At 44.8% G+C, this 12,056-nt stretch overlaps 1 protein-coding gene across 1 annotated transcript in view; it reads right to left on the reverse strand.

The window, feature by feature from the left end:
- INSIG2 (insulin induced gene 2) overlaps nucleotides 1–12,056 on the reverse strand; it is a 52,204-nt gene that overhangs the window by 26,049 nt on the left and 14,099 nt on the right. Inside the window, exons 3-4 of the mRNA XM_068247136.1 lie at nucleotides 2,219–2,343; nucleotides 13–179 (exon numbers count right to left, since the gene is read on the reverse strand). Coding sequence (XP_068103237.1) covers nucleotides 13–179; nucleotides 2,219–2,343 — 292 coding nt within the window. The remainder of the gene's footprint in view (nucleotides 1–12; nucleotides 180–2,218; nucleotides 2,344–12,056) is intronic.

The raw sequence follows: 12,056 nt of genomic DNA on the forward strand, positions 1-12,056 counted from the left end.
ATACATACTTACTGGTAGACTCCATTATAGACCAGCAGCTGAGAAACCAACGTGGCAAAGAAAGCAATCCCGATACCGAGGCCAAGCCCACTCCGCGAGCGATCAAATGTCCACCACAGGCCAATGGACAATGCCGCCAACGTCAGCGACAACTGCATGTTGTTGGCAAAATCTACTTTCTGGTGAAACCATTAAGGTGAACATTGAAGAAAGCAAATGAAGTGTGTATCGGCTGGAAACAAACTGCCGGGGGAAGATCCATGTGGTGGATGTGTCCGAGGAGACCACAGGAAATTCCAGGTGAGGCTACTTCCTGTGGACTGGTGTGCAAATTATTAGGGTGGATGCTTATAAGACGGATCACCGGAAGGATCAGCCAGGGATCTCCAGGAATGACCGGGTGTGACTGGGAGATCTGTGGGGTGGATCTAGGTGAGGAGATGACAGGAAGGATCAGCCAGGGATCTCCAGGAATGACCAGGTGTGACTGGGAGATCTGTGGGGTGGATCTAGGTGAGGAGATGACAGGAAGGATCAGCTAGGGATCTCCAGGAATAACCAGGTGTGACTGGGAGATCTGTTAGGTGGATCTAGGTGAGATGACAGGAAGGATCAGCCAGGGATCTCCAGGAATGACCAGGTGTGACAGAGATCTGTGGGGTGGATCTATGTGAGGAGATGACAGGAAGGATCAGCCAGGGATCTCCAGGAATGACCAGGTGTGACAGAGATCTGTGGGGTGGATCTATGTGAGGAGATGATAGGAAGGATCAGCCAGGGATCTCCAGGAATGACCAGGTGTGACTGGGAGATCTGTTAGGTGGATCTATGTGAGGAGATGACAGGAAGGATCAGCCAGGGATCTCCAGGAATGACCAGGTGTGACAGAGATCTGTGGGGTGGATCTAGGTGAGGAGATGACAGGAAGGATCAGCCAGGGATCTCCAGGAATAACCAGGTGTGACTGGGAGATCTGTGGGGTGGATCTAGGTGAGGAGATGACAGGAAGGATCAGCCAGGGATCTCCAGGAATGACCAGGTGTGACTGTGAGGTGTGTGGGGTGGATCTATGTGAGGAGATCACAGGGAGGATCAGCCAGGGATCTCCAGGAATGACCAGGTGTGACAGAGATCTGTGGGGTGGATCTATGTGTGGAGATCACAGGGAGGATCAGCCAGGGATCTCCAGGAATGACCAGGTGTGACTGGGAGATCTGTGGGGTGGATCTAGGTGAGGAGATGACAGGAAGGATCAGCCAGGGATCTCCAGGAATGACCAGGTGTGACTGGGAGATCTGTGGGGTGGACCTATGTGAGGAGATGACAGGAAGGATCAGCCAGGGATCTCCAGGAATGACCAGGTGTGACTGGGAGATCTGTGGGGTGGATCTAGGTGAGGAGATGACAGGAAGGATCAGCTAGGGATCTCCAGGAATAACCAGGTGTGACTGGGAGATCTGTTAGGTGGATCTAGGTGAGATGACAGGAAGGATCAGCCAGGGATCTCCAGGAATGACCAGGTGTGACTGGGAGATCTGTGGGGTGGATCTATGTGAGGAGATGACAGGAAGGATCAGCTAGGGATCTCCAGGAATGACCAGGTGTGACTGGAAGATGTGTTAGGTGGATCTCTGTGAGGAGATCACGGGAAGGATCAGCCAGGGATCTCCAGGAATGACCGGGTGTGACTGGGAGATCTGTGGGGTGGATATAAGTGAGGAGATCACAGGAAGGATCAGCCAGGAATCTCCAGGAGTGACAGGGTGTGACTGGGAGATCTGTGGGGTGGATATAAGTGAGGAGATCACAGGAAGGATCAGCAAGGGATTTCCAGGAATGACCGGGTGTGACTGGGAGATCTGTGGGGTGGATATAAGTGAGGAGATCACAGGAAGGATCAGCCAGGGATCTCCAGGAGTGACCGGGTGTGACTGGGAGATCTGTGGGGTGGATATAAGTGAGGAGATCACAGGAAGGATCAGCCAGGGATCTCCAGGAGTGACCGGGTGTGACTGGGAGATCTGTGGGGTGGATATAAGTGAGGAGATCACAGGAAGCATCAGCCAGGGATCTCTAGGAGTGACAGGGTGTTCACCCCCCCTCCCCCTCCCGGTTCACACGGACAGCATGTTCTGCAATGTTATGAAGGACATCTCTGGACGATATGAATAAGAGACCCCAGTACTGAAGAGAACCTGACATGTGACAGGAAGGATACAGCACTCGCATGGTTGATGCCCACAAAGACCGCCACACATCGCATGACGCTGGACCACTCTCTCTTGAACCTGTGCGGCTCTCCCAGCTGGCGGTCAATACACGGGTACAGGAGGCCAATGGCAGCTAGGGCGAGAGAAGAATTCACATATCATATGATGGGCACAGAAAGGAAACATTATGTGCAACGTGGAGTGAGAGGAGTTAGCCCAAAACACATACTGTACATACACACATACACATACTGTACATACATACACACACACATACATACATACACACATACTGTACATACACACATACACATACTGTACATACACACATACACATACTGTACATACATACACATACTGTACATACACATACTGTACACACACACACATACACATACTGTACATACATACACATACTGTACATACACATACTGTACATACACACATACACATACTGTACATACACACATACACATACTGTACATACATACACACACACACACATACATACACATACTGTACATACACACATACACATACTGTACATACACACATACACATACTGTACATACATACACACACATACATACATACATACATACACACATACTGTACATACACACATACACATACTGTACATACACACATACACATACTGTACATACATACACACACATACATACATACATACACACATACTGTACATACACACATACACATACTGTACATACACATACTGTACATACATACACACACATACATACATACATACATACACACATACTGTACATACATACACACACACACATACATACACATACTGTACATACACATACTGTACATACATACACACACATACATACATACATACACACATACTGTACATACATACACACACATACACATACATACACATACTGTACATACACATACTGTACATACATACACACACATACATACATACATACACACATACTGTACATACATACACACACATACACATACATACACATACTGTACATACATACACACACATACATACACACATACTGTACATACATACACACACATACTGTACATACACATACTGTACATACATACACACACATACATACATACACACATACTGTACATACATACACACATACATACACATACTGTACATACATACACACACATACATACATACACACATACTGTACATACATACACACACATACACATACATACATACACACACATACATACATACATACACACATACTGTACATACATACACACACATACACATACATACACATACTGTACATACACATACATACACACATACTGTACATACATACACACATACACATACATACACATACTGTACATACATACACACACATACATACATACATACACACATACTGTACATACACATACATACACATACTGTACATACATACACACACATACATACATACACACATACTGTACATACATACACACACATACACACACATACTGTACATACATACACACACATACATACATACATACACACATACTGTACATACATACACACACATACACATACATACACATACTGTACATACATACACACACATACATACATACATACACACATACTGTACATACATACACACACATACACATACATACACATACTGTACATACACATACTGTACATACATACACACACATACATACACACATACTGTACATACATACACACATACACATACATACACATACTGTACATACATACACACACATACATACACACATACACACATACTGTACATACATACACACACATACACATACATACACATACTGTACATACACATACTGTACATACATACACACACATACATACACACATACTGTACATACATACACACATACACATACATACACATACTGTACATACATACACACACATACATACATACATACACACATACTGTACATACACATACATACACATACTGTACATACATACACACACATACATACATACATACATACATACACACATACTGTACATACATACACACACATACACATACATACACATACTGTACATACATACACACACATACATACATACATACACACATACTGTACATACATACACACACATACACATACATACACATACTGTACATACATACACACACATACATACATACACACATACTGTACATACATACACACACATACACATACATACACATACTGTACATACACATACTGTACATACATACACACACATACATACACACATACTGTACATACATACACACATACACATACATACACATACATACACACACACACATACATACACACATACTGTACATACATACACACACATACACATACATACACATACTGTACATACACATACTGTACATACATACACACACATACATACACACATACTGTACATACATACACACATACACATACATACACATACTGTACATACATACACACACATACATACATACATACACACATACTGTACATACACATACATACACATACTGTACATACATACACACACATACATACACACATACTGTACATACATACACACACATACACATACATACACATACTGTACATACATACACACACATACACATACATACACATACTGTACATACATACACACACATACATACATACATACACACATACTGTACATACATACACACACATACACATACATACACATACTGTACATACATACACACACATACATACATACATACACACATACTGTACATACATACACACACATACACATACATACACATACTGTACATACACATACTGTACATACATACACACACATACATACACACATACTGTACATACATACACACATACACATACATACACATACTGTACATACATACACACACATACATACATACATACACACATACTGTACATACACATACATACACATACTGTACATACATACACACACATACATACACACATACTGTACATACATACACACACATACACATACATACACATACTGTACATACATACACACACATACACATACATACACATACTGTACATACATACACACACATACATACATACATACACACATACTGTACATACATACACACACATACACATACATACACATACTGTACATACATACACATACATACATACACACATACTGTACATACATACACACACATACACATACATACACATACTGTACATACACATACTGTACATACATACACACACATACATACACACATACTGTACATACATACACACATACACATACATACACATACTGTACATACATACACACACATACATACATACATACACACATACTGTACATACACATACATACACATACTGTACATACACATACTGTACATACAGTACAGACCAAAAGTTTGGACACACCTTCTCATTCAAAGAGTTTTCTTTATTTTCATGACTATGAACATTGTAGATTTACACTGAAGGCCTCCAAACTATGAATGACCACATGTGGAAGTATAGTACATAACCAACAAGTGTGAAACACCTGAAAATATGTCATATTCTAGGTTCTGCAAAGTAACCACCTTTAGCTTTGATTACTGCTTTGCACACTCTCGGCATTCTCTTGCTGAGCTTCAAGAGATAGTCACCTGAAATGGTTCTCACTTCACAGGTGAGCCCTGTCAGGTTTAATAAGTGGGATTTCTTGCCTTATAAATGGGGTCGGGACCTTCAGTTGCGTTGTGGAGAAGTCAGGTGGATACACAGCTGATAGTCCTGCTGAATAGACTGTTAGAATTTGTATTATGGCAAGAAAAAAGCAGCTAAGTAAAGGAAAACGAGTGGCCATACCCAAGTGCAGTCTCAAAAACCATCAAACGCTACAAAAGATACTGGCTCACATGCGGACCGGCCCAGGAAAGGAAGACCAAGAGTCACCTCTGCTGCGGAGGATCATCTGAGTCACCAGCCTCAGAAATCGCAGGATAACAGCAGCTCAGATTAGAGACCAGGTCAATGCCACACAGAGTTCTAGCAGCAGACACATCTCTAGAACAACTGCTAAGAGGAGACTGTGTGAATCAGGCCTTCATGGTAGAATATCTGCTAGGAAACCACTGCTAAGGACAGGCAACAAGCAGAAGAGACGTGTTTGGTCTAAAGAACACAAGGAATGGACATTAGACCAGTGGAAATCTGTGCTTTGGTCTGATGAGTCCAAATTTGAGATCTGTGGTTCCAACCACTGTGTCTTCGTGCGACGCAGAAAAGGTGAACGGATGGTCTCTACATGCCTGGTTCCCACCGTGAAGCATGGAGGAGGAGGTGTGATGGTGTGGGGGTGCTTTGCTGGTGACACTGTTGGGGATTTATTCAAAATTGAAGGCATACTGAACCAGCATGGTTACCACAGCATCTTGCAGCGGCATGCTATTCCATCCGGTTTGCGTTTAGTTGGACCATCATTTATTGTTCAACAGGACAATGACCCCAAACACACCTCCAGGCTGGGTAAGGGCTATTTGACCAGGAAGAAGAGTGATGGGGTGCTGCACCAGATGACTTGGCCCAGGGCCGGGCTGAGGCAGAGGCGAGAGAGGCTCCAGCCTCAGGGCGCAGTGTAGGAGGGGCACGCAACTCACTCAGCTATCATTCCCCCATTTAGTTTGAAGCAAAGAGAAATAAGAAAAAATGGATACATAGCAGTGACTGCAAGCCAGATAACTACAGATTAAGGTGTTGGGTGGGGGCCCTGGGGCACCTCTTAATCTAATAGCAATCAGTGTGTGATGGCTGGGGTGGGAGGGGTGGAGTAGTGTTGGGCGAACAGTGTTCGCCACTGTTCGGGTTCTGCAGAACATCACCCTGTTCGGGTGATGTTCGAGTTCGGCCGAACACCTGATGGTGTTCGGCCAAACTGTTCGGCCATATGGCCGAACTAAGAGCGCATGGCCGAACGTTACCCGAACGTTCGGCTAGCGCTGTGATTGGCCGAACGGGTCACGTGTAGTGTTGGGCGAACATCTAGATGTTCGGGTTCGGGCCGAACATGGCCGCGATGTTCGGGTGTTCGAGCCGAACTCCGAACATAATGGAAGTCAATGGGGACCCGAACTTTCGTGCTTTGTAAAGCCTCCTTACATGCTACATACCCCAAATTTACAGGGTATGTGCACCTTGGGAGTGGGTACAAGAGGATTTTTTTTTTTAGCAAAAAGAGCTTATAGTTTTTGAGAAAATCGATTTTAAAGTTTCAAAGGGAAAACTGTCTTTTAAATGCGGGAAATGTCTGTTTTCTTTGCACAGGTAACATGCTTTTTGTCGGCATGCAGTCATAAATGTAATACATATAAGAGGTTCCAGGAAAAGGGACCGGTAACGCTAACCCAGCAGCAGCACACGTGATGGAACAGGAGGAGGGCGGCGCAGGAGGAGAAGGCCACGCTTTGAGACACAACAACCCAGGCCTTGCATGAGGACAAGAAGCGTGCGGATAGCAATTTGCATTTTGTCGGCATGCAGTCATAAATGTAATACAGATGAGAGGTTCAATAAACAGGGACCGGAAACGCTAACCCATCACAGATGTTCATTGTTCATGTTACTTGGTTGGGGTCCGGGAGTGTTGCGTAGTCGTTTCCAATCCAGGATTGATTCATTTTAATTTGAGTCAGACGGTCTGCATTTTCTGTGGAGAGGCGGATACGCCGATCTGTGACGATGCCTCCGGCAGCACTGAAACAGCGTTCCGACATAACGCTGGCTGCCGGGCAAGCCAGCACCTCTATTGCGTACATTGCCAGTTTGTGCCAGGTGTCTAGCTTCGATACCCAATAGTTGAAGGGTGCAGATGGATTGTTCAACACAGCTATGCCATCTGACATGTAGTCCTTGACCATCTTCTCCAGGCGATCGGTGTTGGAGGTGGATCTGCACGCTTGCTGTTCTGTGGGCTGCTGCATGGGTGTCAGAAAATTTTCCCACTCCAAGGACACTGCCGATACCATTCCCTTTTGGGCACTAGCTGCGGCTTGTGTTGTTTGCTGCCCTCCTGGTCGTCCTGGGTTTGCGGAAGTCAGTCTGTCGGCGTACAACTGGCTAGAGGAGGGGGAGGATGTCAATCTCCTCTCTAAAGTCTCCACAAGGGCCTGCTGGTATTCTTCCATTTTGACCTGTCTGACTCTTTCTTCAAGCAGTTTTGGAACATTGTGTTTGTACCGTGGATCCAGAAGGGTATAAACCCAGTAATTGGTGTTGTCCAGAATGCGCACAATGCGTGGGTCGCGTTCAATGCAGTCCTAGGCCGAAGAGGTCATAGCCTAGGGTCACAAAAACCTGTTTATTTGGGCAATTTCAATGGTAGTGATGCTGACGTACATAAATCTCAGCCATGGCCGTTAGCAACGTCTGAATTTCACGAAATGTCTCATGCAGGTAGAAGACATATTGTTAGACTTGGATTCCAAAGATGGGGTCCCTACATCTCTGCAAACCAGAGTTACAGGGGTCCAAAATTGGTAAAATCCCCCATAGGCTTTTATTGCCTCCCTATTTCACTTTCCAAAATCTCACATCTTTTCAAAGGGCAATGGCTCAGCAGTGGCAAATTTTCTAGCATTGTAGGGACCCTTAGGGGGAACATGACTGGTGAGTTTCGGGCCCCTAGGCCGAAGAGGTCATAGCCTAGGGTCACAAAAACCTGTTTATTTGGGCTATTTCAATGGTAGTGATGCTGACGTACATAAATCTCAGCCATGGCCGTTAGCAACGTCTGAATTTCACGAAATGTCTCATGCAGGTAGAAGACATATTGTTAGACTTGGATTCCAAAGATGGGGTCCCTACATCTCTGCAAACCAGAGTTACAGGGGTCCAAAATTGGTAAAATCCCCCATAGGCTTTCATTGCCTCCCTATTTCACTTTCCAAAATCTCACATCTTTTCAAAGGGCAATGGCTCAGCAGTACCAAATTTTCTAGCATTGTAGGGACCCTTAGGGGGAACATGACTGGTGAGTTTTGCCACTGCTGAGCCATTGCCCTTTGAAATGGTGTGAGATTTTGGAACGGTAAATAGTAGGCCCAATGAAAGCCTATGGGGGATTTTACCAATTTTGGAGCCCTGTAACTCTGGTTTGCAGAGATGTAGAGACCCCATCTTTGGAATCCAAGTCTAACAATATGTCTTCTACCTGCATGAGACATTTCGTGAGATTCAGATGTTGCTAACGGCCATTGCTGCGATTTATGTACGTCAGACTCGCCACCATTGAAATTGCCCAAATAAACAGGTTTTTGTGACCCTAGGCTATAACAAGCAAACTGCAGCGAGTCCCTGTGGAATAGGCCTAGTCAGGTCTATGTTGCTGGTGCACAATCCCTCTGTGGGTCACCACTCCACACACGGTTCAATGTAGTAAATACGAAGGAGGCACTCAATTGGCTCCAAACTTGCGTTTTATCAAATCCCAGTAATACACGACATGTTTCGGGGCATATCCCCTTCATCAGGTGTACATACATTGAATGGCACACAGTGAATAAATACATACTTCTAACCACCACACCCTAAATTGGACCACCTCCATCTTGTCAGCTGACAAGTCGGCTGATCACTGACATCACCCAGTCCAAAGTCTTGTTAACCCCTTAGGGCACTGATCAGAGGCATTACTATATCCGTCTACCTCGGTAAACCTGATTAACAAATCAAATTACTGCATCTTAGGTAAACCTAATACAGACAATACTGCGAAAAACTTCTGTTGCAAATATTTGGACCACAGATCCATCTTACCACCCTCCAACCGACACCCCTAACCAATCACGATGGTGTGTGTCCCATTAATAACTGGGGATAGGAGAGAGAGAGAAATTAAGTCAGTAACACATAATACAGCATCATAAAAAACATTTCAAGCTGAACATTTCATTCATCTCCTTGGGGTTGATGGACTCCAACTTTCTCATCCACCGGGCCTCCTTCTGTAGGAGAATCCGGTCTCTGTTCCCACCTCTCTGCAGCGGTGGTACGTGGTCCAAAACTAGCCATCTTAACTGTGACACCCTATGTCCGCATTCAAAAAAATGTCGGGCTAGTGGGGTGTCACAGCTTTTTTCTCCTGGCTTATAACCACGAATGTCACCCTTATGCTCCTGAATTTTGTGACCCTAGTCTATGACCTCTTCGGCCTAGGGGCCCAAAACTCACCAGTCATGTTCCCCCTAAGGGTCCCTACAATGCTAGAAAATTTGCCACTGCTGAGCAATTGCCCTTTGAAAAGATGTGAGATTTTGGAAAGTGAAATAGGGAGGCAATGAAAGCCTATGGGGGATTTTACCAATTTTGGACCCCTGTAACTCTGGTTTGCAGAGATGTAGGGACCCCATCTTTGGAATCCAAGTCTAACAATATGTCTTCTACCTGCATGAGACATTTCGTGAAATTCAGACGTTGCTAACGGCCATGGCTGAGATTTATGTACGTCAGCATCACTACCATTGAAATAGCCCAAATAAACAGGTTTTTGTGACCCTAGGCTATGACCTCTTCGGCCTAGGGGCCCGAAACTCACCAGTCATGTTCCCCCTAAGGGTCCCTACAATGCTAGAAAATTTGCCACTGCTGAGCCATTGCCCTTTGAAAAGATGTGAGATTTTGGAAAGTGAAATAGGGAGGCAATGAAAGCCTATGGGGGATTTTACCAATTTTGGACCCCTGTAACTCTGGTTTGCAGAGATGTAGGGACCCCATCTTTGGAATCCAAGTCTAACAATATGTCTTCTACCTGCATGAGACATTTCGTGAAATTCAGACGTTGCTAACGGCCATGGCTGAGATTTATGTACGTCACCATCACTACCATTGAAATTGCCCAAATAAACAGGTTTTTGTGACCCTAGGCTATGACCTCTTCGGCCTAGGACTGCATTGAACGCGACCCACGCATTGTGCGCATTCTGGACAACACCAATTACTGGGTTTATACCCTTCTGGATCCACGGTACAAACACAATGTTCCAAAACTGCTTGAAGAAAGAGTCAGACAGGTCAAAATGGAAGAATACCAGCAGGCCCTTGTGGAGACTTTAGAGAGGAGATTGACATCCTCCCCCTCCTCTAGCCAGTTGTACGCCGACAGACTGACTTCCGCAAACCCAGGACGACCAGGAGGGCAGCAAACAACACAAGCCGCAGCTAGTGCCCAAAAGGGAATGGTATCGGCAGTGTCCTTGGAGTGGGAAAATTTTCTGACACCCATGCAGCAGCACACAGAACAGCAAGCGTGCAGATCCACCTCCAACACCGATCGCCTGGAGAAGATGGTCAAGGACTACATGTCAGATGGCATAGCTGTGTTGAACAATCCATCTGCACCCTTCAACTATTGGGTATCGAAGCTAGACACCTGGCACAAACTGGCAATGTACGCAATAGAGGTGCTGGCTTGCCCGGCAGCCAGCGTTATGTCGGAACGCTGTTTCAGTGCTGCCGGAGGCATCGTCACAGATCGGCGTATCCGCCTCTCCACAGAAAATGCAGACCGTCTGACTCAAATTAAAATGAATCAATCCTGGATTGGAAACGACTACGCAACACTCCCGGACCCCAACCAAGTAACATGAACAATGAACATCTGTGATGGTGTAGCGTTTCCGGTCCCTGTTTATTGAACCTCTCATCTGTATTACATTTATGACTGCATGGCGACAAAATGCAAATTGCTATCCGCACGCTTCTTGTCCTCATGCAAGGCCTGGGTTGTTGTGTCTCAAAGCGTGGCCTTCTCCTCCTGCGCCACCC

This window comes from Hyperolius riggenbachi, chromosome 7 (genome assembly GCF_040937935.1).
Source record: "Hyperolius riggenbachi isolate aHypRig1 chromosome 7, aHypRig1.pri, whole genome shotgun sequence".
Taxonomy (NCBI): Eukaryota; Metazoa; Chordata; class Amphibia; order Anura; family Hyperoliidae; genus Hyperolius; species Hyperolius riggenbachi.